The sequence below is a fragment of the Phocoena phocoena genome, chromosome 21, assembly GCF_963924675.1.
Source record: "Phocoena phocoena chromosome 21, mPhoPho1.1, whole genome shotgun sequence".
NCBI classification, from domain to species: domain Eukaryota; kingdom Metazoa; phylum Chordata; class Mammalia; order Artiodactyla; family Phocoenidae; genus Phocoena; species Phocoena phocoena.
In genome coordinates this window covers 19,075,980-19,102,324 of record NC_089239.1, presented here as the reverse complement: position 1 = coordinate 19,102,324, position 26,345 = coordinate 19,075,980, and the positions used below count along the sequence as shown (strand labels likewise).

The window sequence follows — 26,345 nt, the reverse complement described above, 5'->3', positions numbered from 1 at the left end:
ATGCATGTTTTTTTGTTTGTTTTTGTTTTACTAGTGATTGTGTCTGAAGTTTTTAACCTCCAACCGTTGATTATGTGTGTAACCTTCCATGTTTGTTTCTGATAAATGGGAACGTAGGTTCACTGCCACCTCCTGGAATCTCTCTGCTCACCTTTCCAAGTTGTTCTCAATGTCCTTAGCCAAAGTTGGGTTTGCCATCCTTTCCCTGCACATGGTCAATCTCGTGCTGTTCCCTGCTGTGCTCCATGCCATTTAGGTGTCTGGGGAAATGATCCTTACACAGTTAATATAAAATGTCTTCAGAGAATGGGAGACAACAGGAGAGAAGATAGGAAACAAAACACGGAACTGTAAAATTATCTTCAAACCAAATGTTATCACTTAGGATGCAAAATGTTGGCACGTCATAAAAATACGGATGTGTAAACAACCGTAGTTGTGCTCAGTTTGTAGTGATGGAAAGTATTTTACTTTGATCAAATAAATAATGCTGGAATATGCAATAGAAGAATTGCATCCTCTGACATACTTCACCCTCCAAAGTGTTACCCAGTTTATAGCAGCACAGGAATTGACATCGTGTCTCCTTCTTAACCTATTTCCCAGGAATTTCCAGTGCAACCACAAAATTGGTCATGGGCTGAAATCTGGCTCACAGAGCTAGACTTAGAGCTTTTCTTTTCTAAATTCAAAGCTATGTGTATTTGAGAAATAAATTTTTACTGGTTTTAATAATAAGTTCTGCTGTATAAGGTAAGAAAATTGGAACCGCTACAGTCTAAATATTTTTGAAGATGGTAAAAAAAAAAAGCCTAAACAAAGTTGAATCTTCCTTGATCTGTGCATCTATTTTATATCAAAAGTTAAACTTTTAAAAACACATGCTGTGGTTCTTATAGAATGTCTAATCTAGAACTAGTACTTTTGAGTGCAGTGGTTAAAAAGTTTCCATATTTTTTGATACCTTCATATCATACAATAGTTCATGTTGTGTAGTTGAACTATATTATTATTCTGTTTTTAGATTCTCATATTTTGTGGTTGTTATATCAAAGAGAATATTAGGTATTGACTCAGACATTGCTGCCCAAAAATCCTTCTGGATGTACTTCAAGCCAACTTAAAAAACGAGCACTTAGCCCATTTTTTGTTTTTTACAAAAACTTGCTCGTTTAATAGAAATGATTATATAAAGTTGTTTACATATATGCCTTCTTAGTATAAACACTAGAAACCCATATATGTAGGTCAGCAGTCAGAATACATGCTTTCTGCTAGAATTAACACTTCTATAATTAGACCGGGTGACTTCCTTTTAGTTTGGAGGTCTGGGTCTGACTCACAAGGCAGGGCCTGGGGTTTGGCGCTCGACATCAGCCTCTGGCAAAGCACTAGTCAAAAGAACCCTGGAGCTGGTTGGGTACACAAGTGGGCTTTCCATCAATTCATTTATACTTCATCTTCCAAGTCAGGAAAACTCCACAGTGGTAGCTACTGAGGTCTGTCCTCGGAGATTCTGAGCGGTGCAAATGTAATAACCTGCGTCAACCATCTCAAAGTCTTCAACGATCAGGACGCTCTGGGAGATCCTCGTGGTGTGGCCCAGTCCTCTGTGGATCAGCCGCCAAGTGTCTTGAATCGTCACAGGCCTTTCATCCTGTTGAACGACACCCACCGGGGCTGAAGCACAAACCACAAGCTGCTGTAAACAGCTCCCGTTCATCCTCCGCAAAGTGCAAAGCACATGCTTCTAAAAGACTATTTGGTATGCGCAGCTCAACACTGTCTAGTCAGTTTAGGCGGCATTTTTCCCAAGCAGTCTTGAATTTCATTATGCTGTTTGGCTTTCACTTTCTGCCTTTTTTTTTTTTTTTTTTTTTTGCGGTACGCGCACCTCTCACTGTTGTGGCCCCTCCCACTGCGGAGCACAGGCTTCGGACGCGCAGGCTCAGCGGCCATGGCTCACGGGCCCAGCCGCTCTGCGGCATGTGGGATCTTCCCGGACCGGGGCACGAACCGGTGTCCCCTGCATCGGCAGGCGGACTCCCAACCACTGCACCACCAGGGAAGCCCCCTCTTTCTGCCCTTTTCATCAATATTTCTACTTAATATAAATTTTATTCTTTTGGAACTCCAAGAATGTGGGACTGGTATGAGGCATAAGAATACAGATAAAATTTTCCACTGCTCTCCTGTTGACCCTCCCCACGTTCACCCCTTCGCACAGTGGTTCTTATTCACAGAACTTAAAGTCAAAAAGAAGCCCGAAGCACTCACCGTGTAAATGAATACGAGCCCCTAATTGTTCAGACTGGGAGAGGGGGACATAAGATGAGTCAAATGTGCCATAGGACTACAGTGGGAGAGAAGTTGTCCCGAGGATGGATAACGTGACACCCTAGGTGACTTAACTTCGTATTTCTAGAAAGTGAGATGATCGCTTTTGAGATGCTTCTTCCAACTTTGGTGATAAGTGGTGTTTTCTGGATTCGTTTAACATAATTGTAATATTTATAGTATTACTAAATTAATACCTTTTCTGCTAATTAGCAACGTAAAAAAAAACCCCACCTCTAATGAAAATTATTAATGTCTTCTACATGGAACAACACTTTTTAAAAACAAGTACCTAGTACTAGAAAAGTACCATTCTCCAGGGGGAGTTATTTTCCACCAATCACAGCCCTTAAAGCAGAAGTGTATTTGCTACCGAGTGAGTGCATCTTAGGAGGCCAAATCTCTTCTGGCAACAAAGGGATTATTCCATGTTGGTAGCAAAGCTGTTTATTTTTGTGAGCAGAACAGGCCCAGAGGCTACATGTGCTGTAGTTGTTTTTATGGGAAGTCTATTTTAAAATGATCTCGGCCTCACAGCACCTTTTTGAAGGCCTGGATTTATATGCCAACTTGGTGGTTGTCTACTTAGAGCTCCTTGCTTTAGGGCCCAGCTTTTATAGGGGAGAATACTGAAGGATTCCAGAAGGTTAGATTGGCCTCCAATTGACCCAGAATTAAGATTGAGGTTGCAGGTGAAGGAAGGAGGCCCTCCTTTCCTGTTCATGCCCCGTCCCCTTCCTTAAGGGTCATGAAGAAAAATAACATGAAGAGAGTACATTGACTGAATTGCCTAATGGAACCCAGTCACCTTTTTCCTGTCCTTTAAAAAAAGCCATTTGTAAATATACTGAAACATCTTAGGAGAAAACAAATGAGCCTTAGCCCTACCATAGCTGCACACGTCTCTCATACGTCTTTAAGTTACAGTCCGTATCAGTGAGTTGGGGACGGGTAGGGAACAAAACAAGTAAGGCAGCTGGCTGAGGCCGGGGTATGCTTACCTTCTGCCCTGGGTAGATCCACCTGAATTCCACCTCCACATCCGGCTCCCCGAGGACCGTGCAGAGGACGCTGATGTCATCCCCACCCTTCACTTTGTCTGCAGATGCCAAGATGGTTGTTGATGGAGGACCACTGGGAACTGGAAGTGAGCAGGGGACAGGGGACGTGAGATGAAATCCATGGGCCATGGCAGAGACAAACCAACAGACGTGTTCTTTTCTTTGGGCAGGTATGGAACATTCCTGCCTTTCTTCAGCTCCCCACCTAGCATCGGGCCTACCCTCTCCACCACTTCTGGTTTCCTCTAACACCTCCTCTTTCTCTACCTTGGTGGTCCAGAACGGGGTGGTCATCCAGAAGTCCCCAGTTCCAGGCATTACACTTGTAATGAGGAGAAGAGCCCAGAAGGTCTGCCAGGAGCTCACGTGAAGGGAATAAAAAGGCAGAGGGAGAAGAGGGGGACTGGGGGCAGAGCAAGTAGAAGGAAGAGAAGGCAGCCTGGAGGGAGAGCCATTGATGGGTGAAGATGGACAGGTGTGCGGCCTCAGGAAGTACAGGAGGGAATCTGAATCTACCAAAGGGGGAGACATTTGTAGGAAGGGTGCGTGATGTTTCTACGTCACAGAATTTCAGAGACAAAATGCTTCATTAGGCTCAGTTCACTCGAGTAAGTTTGACAGCAGCCTTGAGCAAGGCCATGTGCTGGGAGTGGAGGCTATGGCAGCAAACCAGACAGACGTGGTCTCTGAGCTCTGGGGCCTCTATTCCAATGGGAGAGGCAGACACTCAGCAGGTCACTGTGTGGTTGGTTTAGAACCTGAGTTGTGGGAAGAACTTGAAGGAGAAGCCCAGAGTGCTGGGGAGGTTCAGGATGGTCTGAGAAGCAGGAAAGGCTTCCTTAAGGGAGGTTTGAACTAAAATCTGAAGGAAAAAGGGGAGGCACCAGCAGACAGGTCCGGAGGGGAGGTTAGGGAAGCCTGGGAGAGGGCAGAGGCCGGCCATGCAAGAAGACCTTTCAGGCCACGTGGAAGATTCTGCTAGGAAAAGCAGAAACCCACTGAATGGTTTTAACTGGAGCTATAATCAGCTACAGTGTGGAAGATGGAGAAAGCATGGGCACAGAAGAGAGCAGTTGGAAAGGTATTCATATTGGCTCAAGGAAGAGATGATGATAGTTGAACTCTTAGCAGTAGGACGGAGAGAAACAGCAGAATTTGGGGGATTTGATGGAATAAGTCAAAAGAACTGGGAGGAGCTGGGAGTGTTTGGGGCTCCTGCACCCTGGAACTGCAGTGCCATCACTGGGAGGAGGAAAGCTGGAGAACCAGGCCTGGGAGGAAGGCCCAGAGTCCAAGGAAGGGCCTGTGAAGCATCTCAGCACAGATGTTAGGGAGAGAATTGGATACACGAAGCTGGCACTCCCAGATCCGGGCCACATACATTCCCCTGGGAGTGATTAGTGAATAGATACGCAGCAGAGCATGGCCATGGTTGAGAACACCCAGGAAGAGGATGAGGACAGACAAAGAAGGTGCCTTGGGGAACTCCAACACTTAAAACCTGGGAGAGGCAGCTCATTCTATGAGGCCACCATCACCCTGGTACCAAAACCAGACAAAGATATCACAAAAAAAGAAAATTAGAGGCCAATAACACTGATGAACATAGATGCAAAAATCATCAACAAAATACCAGCAAACCGAATCCAACAACACATTAAGAGGGTCATACACCATGATCAAATGGGATTTATCCCAGGGATGTGAGGATTCTTCAATATATGCAAAGCAATCAATGTGATTTGATACACCACATTAACAAACTGAAGAGTAAAAACCATACGATCATCTCAACAGATGCAGAAAAAGCTTCTGACAAAATTCAACACCCATTTATGATAAACTCTCCAGAAAGTGGGCATAGAGGGAACCTACTGCAATGTAATAAAGGCCATATATGACAAACCCACAGCTAACATCATTCTCAACAGTGAAAAGCTGAAAGCATTTCCTCTAAGATCAGGTACAAGACAAGGATGTCCACTCTTGCCACATTTATTCAGCATAGTTTTGCAAGTGCTAGCCATGGCAATCAGAGAAGAAAAAGGAATCCAAATTGGAAAAGAAGTAAAACTATCACTGTTCGCAGATGACATGATACTATATGCAGAAAATCCTAAAGACGCTGCCAGAAAACTACTAGAGCTCATCAGTGAATTTGGTAAAGTCGCAGGGTACAAAATTTAATACACAGAAATCTCTTGCTTTCCTATATACTAACAATGAAAGATCAGAAAGAGAAATTAAGGAAACAATCCCATTTACCATCACATCAAAAAGAATAAAATACCTAGGAATAAAACCTGCCTAAGGAGGCCAAAGACCTGTACTCAAAAAACTGTAAGATGCTGATGAAAGAAATCAAAGATGACACAAACAGATGGAGAGGTATACCATGTCATTGTCAAAATGACTATACTACCCAAAGCAATCTACAGATTCGGTGTAATCCCTATCAAATTACCAATGGCATCTTTCACAGAATTAGAACAAAAAAATTTTTACAGTTTGCATGGAAACACAAAAGACCCCAAATAGCCAAAGCAATCTTGAGAAAGAAAAATGGAGCTGGAGGAATCAGGCTCCCTGACTTCAGACTATACAAAGCTACAGTAATCAAAACAATATGGTACTGGCACAAAAAACAGAAATATAGATCAATGGAACAGGATAGAAGGTCCAGAGGTAAACCCAAGCACCTATGGTAACCTAATCTATGACAAAGGAGGCAAGAATATACAATGGAGAAAAGACAGTCTCTTCAATAAGTGGTGCTGGGAAAACTGGACAGCTACATGTAAGAGTGAAATTAGAACTCTCCCTAACACCGTACACAAAAATAAACTCAAAATGGATTAAAGACTTAAATGTAAGGCCAGATACTATATAACACTTAGAGGAGAGCATAGGCAGAACACTCTCTCACATAAATCACAGCAAGATCTTTTCTGATTCACCTCCTAGAGTAATAAAAAAGAAACAGAAATAAATAAATGGGACCTAATGAAACTTAAAAGCTTTTGCACAGCAAAGGAAACTATAAACAAAATGAAAAAACAACCCACAGAATGGGAGAAAATATTTGTAAATGAATCGACCGATAAGGAGTTAATCTCCAAAATATAACAACAGCTCATGCAGCTCAATAGCAAAAAACAAAGAAGCCAGTCAAAAAACGGTCAGAAGACCTAAATAGACATTTCTCCAAAGAAGACATACAGATGGCCGAAAAGCACATAAAAAGATGCTCAACATCACTAATTATCAGAGAAATGCAAATCGAAACTACCATGAGGTATCAACCTCACACCAGTCAGAATGGCCATCATCAAAAAATCTACAAACGCTGGAGAGCGTGTGGAGAAATGGAAACCCTCCTACACTGTTGGTGGGAATGTAAATTGGTACAACCACTATGGAGAACAGTATGGAGGTTACTAAAAAACCACAGACCTACTGTATGACCCAGCAATCGCACTTCTGGGCACATATCCAGAGAAAACCATAACTCAAAAAGATACACGCACCCCGATGTTCATTGCACCACTATTTACAATAGCCAAGACATGGAAGCAACGTAAGTGTCCATCGACAGAAGAATGGATAAAGAAGATGTGATACATATATATATAATAGAATATTACTCAGCCATTAAAAAGAATGAAGTAATGCTATTTACAGCAACATGGATCGACCTAGAGATTGTCATACTGAGTGAAGTAAGTCAGACACAGAAAGACAAATATCGTATGTTATCGCTTATATGTGGAATCTAAAAACTGGGTACAAATGAACTTATTTACAAAACAGAAATAGAATCATAAATGTAAAAAACAAACCTATGATTACCGGGGGAGAAAGCAGGGGGAGGGATAAATTGGGAGATTGGGATTGAGATATATACACTACTATATATAAAACAGATAACTAATAAGGATCTACTGTATAGCACAGGGAACTCTACTCAAGACGCTGTAATGGCCTATATGGGAAAAGAATCTTAAAAAGAGTGGATACATGTATATGTATAACTAATTCATTTTGCTGTACACCTAAAGCTAATACAACACTGTAAATCAACTACACTCCAATAAAAATTTTTTTAAAAAATTAAAGAGCTGGCAAAGCAGAATGAGAAGGCTGTGGGAAAAGCAGGAAAAAATGGGACCAGGGGAGAGAGGGTTTCACGTAGGCAAAGTAGAATCTAGAAGGACAAGAACAGAAACTTGTCTGCTGGACTTAATAGCCTGGAAGGGCCTTTAGCCAAGGCTGCTTTGGTGGAGCTTAGGGGAGAAAGCTAAGGAGCATGTGGGAGGGGAGAGGACGGACGGGTACCGCGAGGGCTCTTTCAGGGAGTTTGGCTGTGATGGAGGAGAGAGATGGCTGCAGCGGAGGGTGGTTAATGGAGGGCTGAGAGGCTTATTTCGTAGCAGAGTGTGGGAGACTGTGGCCTTGTGACTAAGTCTCACGGCTGAGAACAAGGGGCATGAAGGAGCCTAAGTTCTCATCTCAGAGAGCAGCTAGCTCTGGGGCCACTCTTCCCATCACAGGGTCCCTGAGCAGGACCCCTCCACCCCACAGGCAGACCACTCACCAGGCTCATGTCAGAGTTCCTCGGAGGGAGGAGAGTCATCAGTGAGGGACCACCTCCTCTCCTCCCTCACAGGGCTGGGGAGGGTGTTTTCTCTCCTGCAAGTTGGGGGAGGGAGGCCCAAGAGAACCACTTGTCAAGGGAGGGGAGGTGACGGGTGGTGCTGCAGTAGGAGAGCTGCTCGCTGGCTGACCGCGTGCCCGAAGCTCAGGCTGGAGAGCACGGGAGGTTGACATGGGGATCTGGGATCTCCATGATCGATCACACGGAGGCAGGACCAGAGTGAATGTTACAAGGACTTGAAGAGAAGGGAGTCGGGGGGAGTTGCGTTGGGGTCACGGGCAAGGAGGTAGAACGTTCTAGAAACTAGAAATGGCGGTGCTGCAGAGGAGCCTTTAAGAACAGCATTCTGTGCCTAATTTCCCTCCATAATTGGGAACGGCAGAACCTGATGCAGACCAGCTGGAAGTGACTCACATCTCGGCCCTGGAGGGGAGCGGGCTTACCTTCTGCATAGAGCAGCTGGTACTTGACAGAGATCTGAGACTTGCCCCCGGCCTCCGCCTTGCAGTAGACCACCCCCTGGTGGTCAGAGTGAGGTTGCAGATACACAAAGCCTCTCTTCATATCATAAACGATGTCTGTTCCGTTGGCCTGGATCTCCTTGGCCGGGAACTCCCTGTGGAGCGTGACTTTGGCCGACAGGACAGTCACTCGACAAGGAACCACAGCCTGTCTGTCCGGGTTCAAGTAGACGACATCAAAGTAACTGGGAGAAGGTACAAAGAGTTCTCCTTTCTCTGCAAAGGTGAAGACACAGCCTCATTTATTCTGGAGAAACAAGGTAACAGCACTTAAAGGGATTCTTATATTCAGGGCACAAAGATGAGGGTGGATCGGCAACATACTCGGATAATGGAGTCCTTATGAATTGAAAAGGCTATTTTTAAAAATGCTTTTCCTTTTTTGGAAGAAGGATGTTACTTCCCATCTTCTTAAAGGAAATAAAATAGGTATTAGTTCAAGCCCAAATCAGGCCCATTGGATTGTCCCACTTAGGAAGCAGGGAAGGAGGCCGATTTCCTTGTGTTAAGAGCAGCTTTAACACCTGTGGACAATCTGCTGTGTGTCTAGAGAAATCAGCCCCACAGCCCTTGCTTAGTATCTGCCCGTTGGGAAGAATTTCCTGGCTCAGCAGAGCCTCTCTGAGACGGGCCCAGTGAGGGTGCTGGTGTCCTCTCAGCCCAGAGGACTCGTTCCTGGCAAGGTCAATGGAAAGGGAATCAAGGAGGGACAGATGAGGAACCTGCTGGTCTCAGGTTCTGGGCTCTGCTTGGCTGCCACTGGGCTGGGGACCTTCAGCCATTTGCTTCCACTTCTCCTGTTCCCTTTGAAATCGCGCTGCGTGTTCTTTAAGCTCTAGATGATGGCATTTTTATCTTACAGAAATAAGGACTGGTTTATCCATACATCCCTCAGGACAGTCAAGGGACTCTGGATTGGGTTTGGGGGGTTTTGTTTTTTGTTTTGGGCACGGCACATTAAATACTTTGTTTTCTGGATCATTCTGTGAGAGATTACACTAATATCTAAGAGAAATCTTTGAACTGAATCACACTCAACATTTATTAAATTGTCTCCCATGTTTTCCTACAATATTCCCGAAACAATTATTCTTGGCTTTCTTCACTAGCCTTTGTGCCCCAGTTGTACGATTTTTTTGTTTTTTAGGTTGGGGACAGAATTCCTGGACACAATAGCAAATGTCTTCATGGGCCAAGAGTTCTTTAGCTCTGAGTGCCAGCTTCTGTAACATGGAATCATGGCTTACTGAGTCTCCATCTTTTGCAAGACTTTCCATCAGCCTGGGTGACTTGTGCCACTTCATGATAAACTGACCTTCAGGCTTAGGCGAGGGCACCTTGATCAACATCGTACCTAACACCCCTGTGTTCACACAGAATAAGTCCATGTGGCCTTGAATGTGTCACTTCATCTCTCTGTGCTTCAACAACCCCATTTGTAAAGAGGAGAATCTGGAGCAGATAGTATTAAAGATCTCTTTTTAGCAAACGTATTTAAGGAATGTATGGTTGTCAGATTCAGAAACAACTTTTGTTTTAAGGTTTTATGGAGGAATCTGAACCAACGAGCAAAGTCAGTAGACGTGGACAATCTGAACTTCAGAACACAAAAATGAGGTCTTACTTCCTGTACTATAATCCATGCTTTGAAAGAAGTGACCACACCAGTTGCTTTGACAAACAGAAAAAAAATATGTATTTGCCAAGTGAATGGAGTAAGAAAGGCTGCAGGAAGAATATATGAATGAGTAAACAAATTATTATCTATGAATTAAGCCTGTCAAACTTTCATTTATTCATCACTTGACATTTATTAAGCATGTACTACATAAAATATTTTATTAATTCGTTTGATTATTGTAACTTGAAAAATAATACTGAATTTCCTTTAAAATAAAAAAAATATTTGCCATCAGTAGATTCCATCTACCAAAAAAAGTATGTTCAAGTTTATATTTAAAATTATAGATCACATATGCCCCCCACTCAAAAAACTTAGTTAATAGGCTATAAGCTAAAATCCAAATTATAACAAACTCCACATTTGGTAAAGTGCTTGTTAATGTGGTTTTACTACATTTGTAAACTGGAGCCTATGCCTTTTACTGTGAAGAAGCCCTACTGCTGGTAATATCCTCCTCCTTGATCTGGGTAGTGGTTACATATGTACAGTTCCCTTGAGGATCACCCACTGAGCTGTAGAGTCATGATTTGTGTATTTCCCTTTGTATACATTATATTTCAATATAAAGTTAGAGAGGGGGGAAAAACCCTCTGAGAGCCTCCTGGATGCAGATTAAATATAACATGTGGCAGTTGCTTAATCAAAAATTGCACAAATTAACCACAGTCAAAAGAAGCTTCACAGCGTTTGCAATCAAACCATAGGAAACATAAAAACATAATGGATGCCAGACTTTTCTCTGCGTGGGTGGTAGGGAAGCATATGTTCTGAAAGACTCCAGAGCCAACAGCCTCCATAACAGCCCATCCTGGTTTTCCAAACCCACCCAGTGGCTGAAAAGACACATTGCTAAACCTTATACCGAAAATCCAACCGGACTCCTAGTGCCGAGGAATAAGAAAACGATACAACGCTTTAGGTCGCGTCCCTGATCCAGGTTTCTTGAAGGTTGAAATAAATATTGATTTTTCTCAGCCTTCCTTTGATGCACAAAAGGGCTTCCGTAAGTTAAGAGGATCTACCTCCAGAACTCAGAGAACCTGTAACCCTAGTGAGACAGTCTGCTTGAGGGAGGTCTTCAGTTCAAAACCTCAGCTCCAAAAACCACTATTCGGGGAAGACATGACAGTGCTAACCACCGCATAGAATTTTCATTCTGCAATTTGAAATATGGTATCAGCTCTTGTCCAGAACAACAGGCTCTGTTAGTCTTCATTAGTTGCCTTTTCCACTGCTGCTTCCTGGTGTCGTATCATACTAAGGGCACATGGGCACTTCTGGGTGGCACATTCCAGAATGAGACTCAGAAGCGATGGCCCATGAACAACTGTCAGCAATTCTGACGACACCATTTACGCCAGCTCGTGTGTGCCTGTCAATCTGTCCATCACCTTGTCTTAAAAGTGGGTTGAGGCAGTAAGAACATTGGATCCTGGATCAGAAAAACGGGGTTTGACCCTCTACTCCACCACGTGAAGTCATGGAACGTGGAACACATCACCTTGCCCTGTTGCGTCTCAGCATCAGCATTATTATTTCTAAAACAGATAATTAAGTAGTTTCCACTTACTTCCTCATGGTATTGTGGAAATGAAATGAGAGGCATGTGTTTCCAGGATTGCAGAGCACCCTGCTCGTGTACCTGCTCGCCAGAGAGGAGCTCTTTGGGTAGGAGGGGAGAATGTATGAGATTTTGCTAAAGCGTTCATTAAAGGCCAGAGCCTAAGGTCATTTGAGTTGTAGACCTAAGTCACTGTGGCAGCCCCTGCCCAGACACTCAGAAAGCCTCCTGGCTTCACCTGAAATGCCTTGGACAACAGCAGCGCTAGGGCATAGCATTTGAAAGATTTCTGAAAGCTGTTCCTGACCTCTGAGCCTTGTCGGAGAACTTCTTCCTCCAAACTCTAGAATTTAGAGATCTCAGCAGAGGAAGGAGGCTGGCAAGCTACTCTCCAAGGCCCGTTTCTCCAAGTGCAAGTTCCACCTGGCAAACCCAGATCTGACCCTACAGGGGAGAAGATCTGCATATTTTCAGGCACCTCACTTGGATTCAGGCATCAGGATTGGAGCCTCACAGGCTGCAGCCTTTGGGAACACGGCTCCCAAACCTCAGCTCGTAGTACTCACAAAGACAAACGCGCAGAGGCCTTTAGCCAGGCATCCTTCCGGAAAGGAGGAGCTTCCGGAAAGGAGCTCATCAGAGACTGTGAGAGCACAGTGACCGAAAGTCTACAGCAACGCTGTGCGATAGAGCTTTCTGTGTTGATGGGTGGTCCTCTGTCCCCGCCATCCATTAGGACAGCTACAGCCACACGTGCCAGTAGAGCGCTTGAAGCATGGCGAGTGCCACCCAGGAACTGAGTTTTTAGCTTTAATTTTAACTAATCCCCATTTACATTTAAAGTCACACATGTCTAGTGGCTACAATATTGGACAATGCGGTACAGACTCTGGAACCAGACAGTTCTGGGTGCAAATCCAGGTTCAGCCACTTACTTGCAGTCTGACCTGAAGGACTTAATCTCTCTAAACCTCAACTTTCCCATTGGAAAAAAAAAAAAAAAATGATATTAGTACTGACCCTGAAGGGTTCTTGTGAGACTTACATGAAATAATTGATGTAAAGCATTGAGCCCAGAGCCTGGCAAACAGCGAGCGCTCTGATTGTACTTATTTGATAATCAGCAGACAGTGGGAACCTTTAATATGGACCAGGTCCAGAGGTCTGAAGAGTTCCACTAACGCAGCCAACCTTTTACCTGTAAAAATGATGTAGGTGGAGCCCGTTTTGGCCTCGTCCCTCCTGCAGATATAGCCGTTGCAGAGCTGCCCCCAGCAGCTGAATTCACCCGTGTCGGCCGCGGTGGAGTTGACCAGGGTCAGCTGGCCGTAGCGCTCGTGCTGCTTCACACTGTCAACAAGAGCAAAGCCGGGTCGCGGTGGGGCTGGGGCCTCGCGCCCATCTCTCCCTGCTCCGTCATCCTCGCACATAAAGCCCCAGCGGCTCCAGGCAGAGTGCCCTTTCTCAGGTGGCACTGACTAATAAAAGAGTGTATTTGGGGAAAAGTGTGTTGGGCGGGGGGGGGGGGGTAGATGGGGGAGGCAGAGAGAAAGGCCTTTCCTAGAAGGAAGTCACGTTTTCTAAGGAGAAGACATTCTCTTCAACCTCAGGACTGGGGTTTCCTTAAGCAACGCAGCTGCACAAGTTCAGCCACGAAGCCTTGGGCAGGCATCTTGCTTTCAGCTTTCGTTTCTCATGAATTTATTTAAATAGCAGTCAGCAGGAATGAAAGCAAAACCTCTTTGATCAATAAGAATAAGGCTCTGAATACAAGCTTGGAATCTTTGAGGTGCTACATTATTAAAAATAAAAACCTCCCTTTCAGGAAAGGATGCATTGGTTGCTGAGACGCGGAGCCCCTATCATGCACCCACCTCTGGTCAAGTATTTAGAGCTTTGGGGCACTTCTCCTCTGGCCCCACACTATTATTTCTTCTTTTAATTTCTCATTTTTTAATCTCTTGTATTTTTATCTTGTTGCATGTGAATGTATTTGCAAACCCCTTCAGGTCCTTTTTGAAATGAGGAGACATAAATATTTACTATTATTAAACGCTAATATTAGCCGATTGTCATGGTAATTAATTGTATTATATTATGTTAGGAACCCGTATGTGTCATCCTCGGGATGGATGCCCTCCCCCACCGTGGCCCTGGCATGTGAGGATGCCAAAATAAATGGTTTCAACCTGAGGATGCTTCTCAAATCCCCTCTGGGATCCACAGACTTTCCTGATGTAGGCGAGACTCTCCCGTGCTAGGCTGCAGTAACAGCACGGTCACCACTTTAAATTTAGCACACAGCAGAATGTCTCGCTGGTTGGTCTTCAACACAGCCTGTTCTGGTCTCCGCTGAATAGCTGCTTTGCCCACCCGTTCTGCCAGGAGATGCTCTGTACTCCCACTCCCTCAACTGCCTCCTTTCAACTGAGCGGAAATCTCTCCTCCTTCAGGAAGCTTCTAATTAGAACCAACTCAGAAATCTCCCTGCTTTCTCCCAGTGATGCAATTGCCTCTGTCCTCTCACCCCTCCGACACCTCTGGCCTCCTGTTATTACGGTGGATGGTGAAAACTCTGGGGGCACGAATAGTACCCTATTTGTTTTATATTCCCTAAGCAACAAATCTGTGCGCAGTATACAGTAAAGTTTCTCTAGAAACAAGGGGACTGACATAAAATTGAACATCCGTGTTGGAACTGGAAAGAACCTTAAAAAGCAGGAATCCAGTTCCCAATTTTGCATATGAGGAAACTGAGTGTCAGAGAGCAGAAGGGACTCCCCCTGAGACCCACAGCTGGAGAACAGCTGAACAAAACTGTCTTCCTTAACTCAATTAAGTATGTACCCAATACACATTCATTAGATGATAAAATGCATACAAAGTACTTCATGCCATGCCCGGTTCACTGTATTTTCCTAATTATATCTTAATTACATATAACTGCAGGTTAGTGGTAGTTATTGTGAATACTACTACAACAATGAAAAGTATGCACACCCAGCATTGGGGATGGCTAGCACCGCAAATAAAAACCAGTAGCCCAGGACCTCCCTGGTGGTGCAGTGGTTAAGAATCCGCCTGCCAGTGCAGGTGACATGGGTTCGAGCCCTGGTTCGGGCAGATCACACATGCCGTGGAGCAATTAAGCCCGTGCATCACAACTACTGAGCCTGCACTCTAGAGCCCACGAGCCACAACTACTGAGCCCACGAGCCACAACTACTGAAACCCACGCGCCAAGAGGCCCTGCTCCGCAACAAGAGAAGCCACCGCAATGAGAAGCCCGCACACCACAACGAAGAGTAGCCCCTGCTTGCCACAACTAGAGAAAGCCCGCACGCAGCAACGAAGACCCAACGCAGCCAAAAATAAATAAATAAATTAAAAACAAAAAAACCAGTAGCCCTCAAGGATATTACAATCCAGCTGAGCAGCTAAAACTAATATACATGAAAAGATCAGAGTGTAACTAAAGCGCTGCTCACAGCAAGAGCAGTAGGAATTCTGAGAAGGGATTTATCGCTGCGGGTGGAAGAGGTTGAAGGCAGCTGGACTTTGAAAGGTGGAGGTGGAGGGACAGCAGGGGCTGAGAGACAGCGAGCTTGCTGGCTCCGGAGAACAGAGCCGCAGGGGGCTGGGAGGGACCTGCTCTGCTCATTTCACTGCTGTGTCCCCAGTGCATGGTGGGTAGAAGGCACTCAGTGCTGATTTGGGGATTTAATCCATTAATTACAGAAGGAGATGGAGGGAGGGGGTTGGAGTCACAGGGCATGTGGTTGAGAACAGCGAGAGGGGTACACATTTCACTCACCAGGCAGCAGGGACCGCCCTCGGTCTGGGAGGTGGGAAGCGCTGGGCCCACCTTGGCCAGGGTACGAGTGGGGAGAACAGGCATGGGAGAGGCAGGGGGAGGAGGGAGAGGGAGAGGCCATTAATGGGGTGAAGAGCAAGCACTGGGGCCAGGCTGGGTGTTGGCAGTGGAATGGAAGTGAATACAAGGCTTGCTTTCTTGGGGAAGAGTTATGACAGACTGGGTATAAGAGGTGGAAGAAAGACACATGAAGAATGACCACTTGATCTGTATTTCCACACGGTGGAAAGAAGGAGGTTTTAACTGACTAAGATGGAATAGCTGAGAAGAGAAAGGAGATGGGGCTGACCAAATAATAGATTCACTACTGGAGATTTTGAATTTGTGATAAAATGTGGGTCAGGTAAGTGTGGATGTCGTGTGGTGTCATTGGAAATACAGGCCGGGCACAGAGGAGGTAAAACAGCTCTAGATTTGTATTTGGGGGAATCGTCTGCAGTGGGTACGGGCAGCAGCTAAGGAATGAATGAACTCAACAAGGAAAAGTGTGGAGAAGAAAGAGAAGGCTGAGGACAAAATCCAGAGCCAAATCGGGGAGAGTAGGAAAAGTAGAGGTGGATGGAAGGGAAAAGTAGAATCAGCAGTGAAAGAAGAATCAGGAAGGGGGATCATCAAGGAGGAAGATTCAAGGGCTTCCCTGGTGGCGCAGTGGTTGAGAGTCCGCCTGCCGATGCAGGGGACACGGGTTCGTGCCCCGGTCCGGGAAGATCCCACATGCCGCGGAGCGGCTGGGCCCGTGAGCCATGGCCGCTGAGCCTGCGCGTCCGGAGCCTGTGCTCCACAGCAGGAGAGGCCACAGCAGTGAGAGGCCCGCGTACCGCAAAAAAAAAAAAAAAAAAGATTCAAGAAATTGATGGTTAATGCCTTTCAGAGAGATTCATGACCACATACACACACACTTCATCTGGCAGAATGAAAGTCTCTGGCAACCAAGATAGTAATTTCAGTTGTGAGGATGGAGCTTGATTTCAGCAGATAAAAGCTGCAAAGGTGGACAGACAATGGAGGTGAAAGTCTTCCCAGGTGGAACATAACATCCAGCCACATTCCCTATGGAGCTCAGACCCCAGGGTACGAAATCAGTAAGTGATCAATAAATGTACTGAGCACCCTCTGTGGGCCCAGCATGTCCTAGCACGGGAGTGATAGAAATTGTAAGATGCCATTCCTACCAGGAAAGAAACTACACACACAAAAAGGTAGCACTTGGGGCTAACCCTACCACCATGCTGTATCTTTAGCAGGATTGGGGGTGGAAGGAAGGAAATGCACTGGAAACCATTTCTGGATTTTTCCACCCCCTCTTCTTGTAAACAATGTAAAACAGGAAACAAATTATTTAGCAGGATTACAGTTTAAATGCCTGGATTTAAAATGTCCATTTCTACTCATGGGCTCGCATAGTCCAAGCAGCAGGCTACCCAAGGGGTTGGGATGTGACCTCAGGCCTCTGGGGGTAGAGTCTCCACCAGGAGGTGAAGACGAGGATTCACTGAGTCCTGCAGAGCCCGGTCCCAAGATGCTTCAACCGTAGACCCTCCCTCCTCCTGTAACTACTTCACAGATCCCTGGGGATGGAAGAAGTGCAAGATGTGAAGTTTGAGTGGAGCTTTTAAAAAAAAAGGTGCTGCAACAAAAACAGACTGACAGACATAGAGGACAGACTTGTGGTTGCCAAGGTGGGGTGGGGAGGGGAGGGAAGGATTGGGAGCTTGGGATTAGCAGAGGCAAACTATTAGACATAGAATGGATAAACAACAAGGTCCTACTGTATAGCACAGGGAACTATATTCAATATCCTGGAATAAACCATAATGGAAAAGAATATGAAAAAGAATATATATATATGTACAACTGAGTCACCTTGCTATACAGAAGAAACTAACACAACATTGTAAATCAACTATACTTCAGTAAATTTTTTAAAAAACTAGAGAATCACTCTGAAAAAAAATAAAAAGAGGTGCTGCAACAAATTGCCCCCCCAAAAAAGTAAAGCAGAATTTACATTAATTGGAGGCAGCTCTGAACACCCCAGCACATCAGCTCACCCCAAACATTTTTATTCCAAACCAGCACTTCCAGACCTGACCCACAGTGAACTATGATGGACAAATCCAGGTTTCAAAGAGTATTTGTCCAAAATTTAGAATTGTGTGTATGTGTGTCTTCCAATGGGCTACCCTGGCCTTTACATACACAGCGTCCATCCCCATCGGTGGAGGCTGGAAACTTCGTGTATGTAGCCCAGCCTACTCTTTTCTGGAGGGGACCATGTCATGGGATGGCACAGAGGAGGGGACTGATGGCTCCCAAAGTCAGGGGGAAGTGACCAGGTGACAATGGTGGGGTCATCCACACTCCTGTCCTTCCCCCAGACTCTATAAGACAAGCGTGGGAGGTGAGCCCTGGGTTCCAAGATAATCAGTTCATTGGTTCCATAAATAGTCAATTAGTGCAAATGAAATGGGAGTATTGGGAGGAGAGAGGCAGGGACACAATGATGTCTGAAGAGTTCCCTGCTCTCAAGTTCCTTCATGCAAAGTGCCCTGGGCATTCCAAGGAGGGTGACCAGGACAAGCTTCAAGACAGAGAGTTTCAACATGCACCAAACAGAGGGTGTATGTTCCCAGGGAAGAAAATCCCAGGTTCAATTCATAACAAAGAGAGTTGGGCTGGAAGGCAGGTGGCCAGAGGACTGGGGTGACAGGCAGCATTCACATGAGGTATAAGATCATAGGCTTTGCAGCCACACTGATAGGATTCAAATCCCAGCTCCACCAGGACCTTCAGACTCCTTATCTAGAGCTCACGCCTTCCAGTCCGGCTACACCTAGACTCCTAGTAACAACAACAATAATATCTAACACTTATGAAGGGCATTAGGCCAAGCTCTTCAAGTTCGCTCAAGACTTAGATCAGAGCCTGGCACAGAGTAAGAGCTCAATATATTTTAGACGTTGTTACTGTGACGGGCCTCACGACCGCATCAGGATGGAGGTGCTATTTTCCCCCTCTTATGATGAAGACACTGAAACTTACAAAGTACTTTATCCAAAGTCTCCCAGCTCTAAGTGGTAGAGCTTCTAATCTAGTGTCATATAGACTCGGGTTACGAATGTTTGTAAATGAAAAGGACATGGATTTCCATCCTACCGAAATGAAATGAACGGAAGGAATTTTGACTGAGAAATGGTGCCTCTATCTAGCTTGTAAATCTTGTTAAATATTGTCACACACACACCCCCCAAAAAAACTCCTCAAACCTGGAAGATCTGATTAAATTAGCTCAGTATTATTCACGATACCCCCTTTTCTATTTAAATGGACAATTAGCCATTCAGCAAGTGGTTGAAGGAAACAAGGGCAGTAAAACAACCAGTTATTACCATTATAACTGACAGCACCCAGGGTACACGTTACTCTTTCTCAATCCCATGGGATGGTGATGATGAAACTACGATTCATAATTAAAATCTAAGTAGTGCTGAACACGTGGTAAGTACTGTTTCAAGCCCTTTGCACATTTGGACTGACTTCATCCTCAGAAGAGCCCTGAGAGTTAGGTGCTATTATTATACCCATTGTCGTAGGTGAGCAAACTGAGGTTAGGTAACTTTCCCAAGTCAGTGTTGGAGTCCCAGGAGGAGTAGTTGAAGATCAATTTAAATAACTTTCCTAGGGCCACCCAACTATATGATCCCAGATAGTCTGCCTTGGGAGACTCTGTGATGACTTCATTGCATAAAACAGAAAGGTAAGGAGGAAGGTGAAAAGATGGAATCAGACCTAGAGACTGCCATACAGAGTGAAGTAAGGCAGAAAGAGAAAAACAAATACCATATGCTAACACATATATATGGAATCTAAAAAAAGAAAGAAAAAAAATGGTCAGAAGAACCTAGGGGCAAGATGGGAATAAAGATGCAGACCTACTAGAGAATGGACTTGAGGATACGGGGAGGGGGAAGGGTAAGCTGAAACAAAGGGAGATCAGCTCGGTGCTTTGTGACCACCTAGAGGGGTGGGATAGGGAGGGTGGGAGGGAGGGAGATGCAAGAGGGAAGAGATATGGGGACATATGTATATGTTTAAGTGATTCACTTTGTTGTAAAGCAGAAACTAACACACCATTGTAAAGAAATTATACTCCAATAAAGATGTTAAAAAAATAAAGATGGCTTCAAAAACAAAAAAGATGTAATCAAATATCCTCCTTATTCAAATAACATTCATTTCAGAATCATAAATTATTTATTAGCTTCTACTACATGCACGGAACCGTGCCAAGCATCAAGGGAGATAAAGATTAGTGAGTATTTGCTTGTCATGTTTCCAGTGTGTGTACAGGGCCTGTGTTTACTCTAAGGCTCCTTTTAAGAATGTGTCAGAAAATAATTGCTCCACCATATGCTGGGAATGGAGCCACATCAACAGAGTACAAATCCTGGGTAAAATATATCAAAGCTCCACAGTTATGACCAAAAAAGAAAAAATGAAAAGAAATATGTATGAGGAACTAGTAGAGAGCCCAACATGCAAACTGAGGAACTTCAAAGTGAATATAGTTCCAATATCAGAAATTAAGTTGAAATACATCTATCTAGATATCTGTCTGCATATTTGAATACTGTCCAAGGACGTACTCAAAACCCTGGCAATATAACTACAGCATTTCTATCCCAACAACAGCTTATGTGAATGTATATGAAATGTGACTTGGGTCTTTTCTATTACAATGACTTATGCCAGATTCCTCTGTGCTATTTAAAAAGAAGTTATAGTAGGCATTTTCCAACTGGTTCACAGGAGCTCACATTCATGATGTCCCTCCAGCCCTGCCAGCCTCTCTCTCATTCTCCAGCTCCTTTCCTGGACACCCACCCCACTCTGACCGCTGTACTGGAATGTTCCTTTTCTCTTCCCACCCCACCTCTTCCAGCCTGCTGGCGGCATCTCTCCTTTTGCCTCTCTTGCCAACCCATCTGGCTTCTTTACAAAGGAAAAGTTCCTCTTCCTCCTTCAGAGATTTCCGGATCTTAAGAAAACAAGGCATAGATATCCCTTTGACACCACAAGCCCACACCAGGCCTGATACACCAGAGGTTAACCAAACAGAAAACCCTGTCAGGCCGCCTAGAATAATGTGCACAGCCACATGCTATAAAGGCAACACAATATAAAACTCACCTCCAGATTTTTAAAGTACCAATGAGCCATCCCTGATTATACATTTGGAGAGCATCCATTCTGCAGTTTTTTGTTTTGTTTTGTTTTTTGTTTGTTTTGTTTTTTGCGGTATGCGGGCCTCTCACTGGTGTGGCCTCTCCCGTCGCAGAGCACGGGCTCCGGACGCGTAGGCTCAGCGGCATGTGGGATCTTCCCGGACTGGGGCACGAACCGGTGTCCCCTGCATTGGCCAGCGGACTCTCAACCACTGAGCCACCAGGGAGGCCCATTCTGCAGTTTTTTAAGCAGCTTAACTTGCTTTGCTTTTCTTACAGTTTTTCTTCTCTTATGACAAATTAATACGTGCTCATTTAATTTAGAAAGTTAGAAACCCCATGGATCAGTTAAAAAAAAAAAGGAAGGTCACTGAAAATCTCAAGACACACTGTCAACACTGTAAGTGGGGAATCTTCCAATTTTGTCTAATCTTGATGTCAACATCGACTCTACGTCTCTCTTCCATTCCTTACGTTCTATGAGCCTATAAATCGATCCTTCTAGAAGAATGTTTCAGATGCTCTACAAAACCATCAGATTACTTTCCTAAGAACCATTTTACTATCTCCTCCAGCTTTACAACACAAGCAGCTCCCAGTGTGCACAGAATCGAATGCCACTGCCTTTGCCTGGAATCCAAGGCTCCTATGCTCTCCCAACACCTCCATCGTGGACCCTCCTCTCCATCCAACCCAACTCCTCACCCACCCAGACACATCCGTTCGTTTCCATCCCAGCCCTCCAGCCATCTCTTTACCTCTGAAAGGCTCTCTTCTTTTTCCATCTGACCTAAACCTCATTATTCTTTCAAGTTCTATTCTTGGGAAGACCTTTTATGGTTGGTGGTATTTGTAAAATGGTGGTTGAGAGCATGCACTGAGTCAGATTTCCTTGGTTCGATCCTGCCTCCACTACTTACTGGCTCTGTGACCATGAACAAGTTATTTTACTTTACTTGTGCTCAATTTCCTCATCTGAGGCAGGGAGATTAATCGTCCTTACCTTCTAGGGTTGTTATGAGAATTTAGTTAGTTAATAAATGTACAAGATCCTGGAAAGATGCTGGTGCAGAATAAGTGCTCACAAAGTTTAGGTGCTGTTGGGGTTGCCCTAGTACACACTGATCTAAGCTTCTTCTCGCACTCTGCACTTGACCCCTTTATCACTATGTGTGTGTGTGTACACACATACACACATACTGCTTAGTATGTAACCTTTTCACCTTCCTATTATATTTCTCTAGTGAAATGATCCTTCTTAAGCAGGAATCAGGAGCACGTCTCACGCTTGTCCGTGTCACTCACAGCCTTCTGCATGGCGTGATGTGATGCAGACAGCAGTTACAGGTGACCATGTGCAGAACAGAATAGAATTCACATGGGTTGAATTCTTGTCCAAGGGTCCTAACTCCTTGGTCCCCATATCATCTAACTCACGTTAGATTAAGTGCAAGTTCCAGGGTCATTTTGGAACCAGAAGGGACCTTACAGATCATCTGGTTGAATCCCTCATTTCACAGAGATCCAGTGACTCACCCAAGGTCACAGAGCCAGTAGTCAGAGCTGGGAATGGAATCCTTGGGAAGTCCTGGAAAAGAATCTGCCATGCTTCCCACTGTGCATTGGAAAGGAAGCATGTGTCTATTATTTCAAATACCTAACCAAATCCTGACCAAATGAGTGACGTAGAGGAAGTGTGCAGTGATGGCAAAAGATAACTTAGCAAATGTGTGTGCTCCATGTAGAGAAACTCACAGAAATAACAAGTAAAGCACTATTGTCACGTAATTTTGGTGAGGTCAAATTTTAAACCTGGCCCCCATGTGATTCTGTGTATGGGGTAATTTATGTTAACAACTTCCATTATTACATTTCTGGTAATTCTAATTTCACTGTGTAGAATAAGGCCATCAGCACTTCTTTGGCAGGAGGTCACATGAAAAGAGATCTTCCGGTTCTGCTGAGCTGAATGCTCGTGGCCACGCCTTCAGGGAAGAATAGGCCCAGGAAGAGGAGTGACAGGAGACAATGGAGCAAGCCTCCACCACCCTTGTTAGGAAAACAAGCTGTGGGTTACTAATGGGCTGGCATTTGGCCACAATGGGCGTATTGTGGCCAAGTTATAATAGTGAATGCAGAGGCTGTGGGCTGACCTCATTCGCACCTGGCACGGCGGATTCACAGCCCAGAGAGTGAGGCACCACATCTCCCACCTTGTCAATGTATTCAAGGCGCCCACTCCTCCTGAGGCCACTCGGATGGCATATCTTCTGAGCAAACATCAGAAACGTAAGAAATAGACAGATTTCTTGGTGTAGGGACTAGAGGGAATTAAGTTCAAGTCTAATTTACTTTCACTAAAAGCTGTGCAAACTTGAGAAAGCCCCTAGCCTCTGGGTGGGTGGGGGGGTCTAACCTAGTCCCTTATAAAATGTAGGGTCCAGGGCTTCCCTGGTGGCACAGTGGTTGAGATGTCCACCTGCCGATGCAGGGGACGCGGGTTCGTGCCCCAGTCTGGGAGGATCCCACATGCCGTGGAGCGGCTGAGCCGGCGTGTCCGGAGCCTGTGCTCCGCAACGGGAGAGCCCACACCAGTGAGAGGCCCACGTACCACCAAAAAAAAAAAAAAAGAGTGAATCAACCTGCCTGTCCAGCCCGTGCTGTCAGCTGCCTTCTCTCCTCCCATGGGCCCCGCACACTCACACTGGACCACAGGCTGTAACTGGGTCTGGGATGTATGTCATTTATTCCACGAGTTCATAAGCTGCTTGTGGTCAGGGCCACTTCTGGTTTTCTTCTCACATATACCTTCCTGACTTAGTGGACTGTCTTTATGTATAAATTAGTCTAACTATAACTCCGCCTATTACTCTCAAGCTCTGACACACCGTGCAGTCACCCCTTCTGCTTTTATACGGACACTTCCTGTCCTCAACCTCTTCCTCCACGACGCCCACTAGCCGATGCCACATCACAAGCCATTCTGTGAGCCCCCTCTGTAAACGAAGTGCATGAGAGCATGTTCTCTCTTGTATCAACTTTGCTTGGTACCCAGGGTCCATCACCCCTGCCTTGTCCTAGTGACTAAGGCAAGTTCGTAAAGAAGAGCAGGGTTGTTACAGGGAAGGGTGAGCTTGCGCTGTGTGATCTCCCCTCCGTGGCAGGTGGGCCACGGATGGAAGCTGAGCGCTAAGCGGTGGGTGGGGTTAGGAGCCGGGCTTCGGCAGTAAAGTAGCACGTGCTCTGAAAGGCAGAGTTCAGGGCAAAATTAGGATCCAGCACAAAAGGCAGTCTGAACAGAGGATCTGATCACTAAAGCACCAAACAAGAGGAGATAGCAGGATCCTGAGGCCCCAGGGCAGAGGGAACAGGTCAGGAACGTGGGATGGGATGTACGGGGCAGATTCCCAAGGGCAGCAACTTCACGCCTGCCTCTGTGGGTGGACGTCTCTGCTAAAGCAGCCAAGCCAGAGACTAGAGGCCAAGCTCTGACATCTTAGTTTTGCTGTTTTTTTTTTTTTCCTTATAAAGTACCATTCTCTACAGCTGTATACCATGTATACCAGGGGACATAAAAGTTCCCATAGCTTATCCTTTATTCCTCTTTGCTTGCTTCCTCCTCTGACATACCTCACAAAATGGTTTTATTTACAGTTTGCCTATTTAGATACTTGGCAGAAAATTATCATGCTACGGCAACTTCCATCTTCACTTTTGCGCATTAAATCCTAAACCTCACTCACATCTAGACACATTTTTTAAGGCAGGGTTCGCTCGTAAAATACATGCAATCACTTCATGGTATACTGTAAACAATGTTGCATTTTGCAACAGTCTCCAAAATTACCAATGACATACAATTTGTGGTCTTCCTGTAGCGTCTTCGGTTTGACGCGTTAACTTGACTTTACGATCACCATCGTACTGTATTTCACTGCAGTGCAGCACATCTGGGATAAGCAAACCTGGACTTCACCAGAAGGCTCAAGAAATTGAACGTTTTGGTGTCTTTTAAAAGAAGATCAGAAAACATTTCCCTCCCCAAACTGAATAATGCACTTCAACCCATTTCCCCACCTTGATGACTCGTAGACTGAGGACAGCTGGAGTATCACAGGACCGTACGTCTGGATATGAGTACGCACTCCATGGCATCACGGACGTCTAGAGTTTGTATGAGATTGAAATACGTGTCTGAAACAATTTTTAAAAACGAACTTCCTGAAAACCTGGCTGTTTTCTTGTGACTCGCCTCCTTTGGGTACAATCTTGTGAATAAAAATAACTCGCCTTTATAGAGATGGCTTAGCGCGTGTGCCAATGCTTTACTTGCATGACCTCATTCTATCCTGACAACTACGAGGCTGGTTCTGTTATTGCTCCCCTTCCCACCACTCACATGTCTGAATGGAACAGGCCGTGTTTTTCTGCAACCTGAACACTGTCGGAACATCTAGTACGCCTGGAGACGTCTTGCATCCTGCCACGCCCACAAATCCATCTCTGGGGAGATGTTGCCGTGCCTGGCGCTGGTGCCACTGAGTCTGGGAAGAGAGGGCTCTACCTTCAGGGCAGGATAAGTCATTTATTTTGAACCCGACTGTTTTCTGGGGGTAGACATCCATCTGAAAGTAAGTATCAGGGTAGACTTTCAATCTCCCACAGCAAACTGGACCCAAAGGGCACCTCCAGGTAAGTAGGAAAGCAAAGGGAGGGTGCCAAGATTTTCATGGAACCTCATCATCTTTGTCTGTCCTGCTCAGAAAATGAAGTGAAACGAGCTTTGAAGGACAGTGAGTTTGAATTAAAAAGACACCTGCACAGCAATACGAATGTACCTGCCACTGAACCGCACTTAAAAAGGGTTAGGGCTTCCCTGGTGGCGCAGTGGTTGAGAGTCCGCCTGCCGATGCAGGGGACACGGGTTCGTGCCCCGGTCTGGGAAGATCCCACATGCCGTGGAGCGGCTGGGCCCGTGAGCCATGGCCGCTGAGCCTGCGCATCCGGAGCGTGTGCTCCGCAACGGGAGAGGCCACAACGGTGAGAGGCCCGCGTACCGCAAAAAAAAAAATAAATAAAAATAAAAAGGGTTAAAATGGTAGAGTCCGTGTTCACCAAACATCAGATTATGTTTGGCAAACGTCGAATAATAAAATTAAATAAATTGAAGGAAAAGCCAAACTAAAATAAAATAAATTGAAGGGAAAAAATACAGACCTCTTCCTTAGTACAGCACCAGAGTACGAAGGACAATATTTACCAAAGTCTGTGCAGATTCTTTCTTGACAGTGGGATTTTTCTGTTTACAAACACTTGCTAACATCGTTCTCTTTTTCTTTTGAAATGCCCCCAGACCACCCCTCCCGGAGGCAGGATTAGACTGGCCCGGAGCCCACTGTCTGCTTCCTCGGCCCACCCTCCCTTTGTG

The 26,345-nt window shown here is 45.2% G+C and overlaps 1 protein-coding gene across 1 annotated transcript in view; it reads right to left on the bottom strand.

Moving 5' to 3' along the window:
- Positions 1 to 1,150: 1,150 nt before the first annotated feature.
- The window catches only part of PDGFRL (platelet derived growth factor receptor like), a 47,562-nt gene continuing 22,367 nt past the window's right edge, over positions 1,151 to 26,345 (bottom strand). Inside the window, exons 3-6 of the mRNA XM_065899928.1 lie at positions 13,017 to 13,168; positions 8,496 to 8,789; positions 3,339 to 3,478; positions 1,151 to 1,657 (exon numbers count right to left, since the gene is read on the bottom strand). Coding sequence (XP_065756000.1) covers positions 1,469 to 1,657; positions 3,339 to 3,478; positions 8,496 to 8,789; positions 13,017 to 13,168 — 775 coding nt within the window. The 3' untranslated portion in view covers positions 1,151 to 1,468. The remainder of the gene's footprint in view (positions 1,658 to 3,338; positions 3,479 to 8,495; positions 8,790 to 13,016; positions 13,169 to 26,345) is intronic.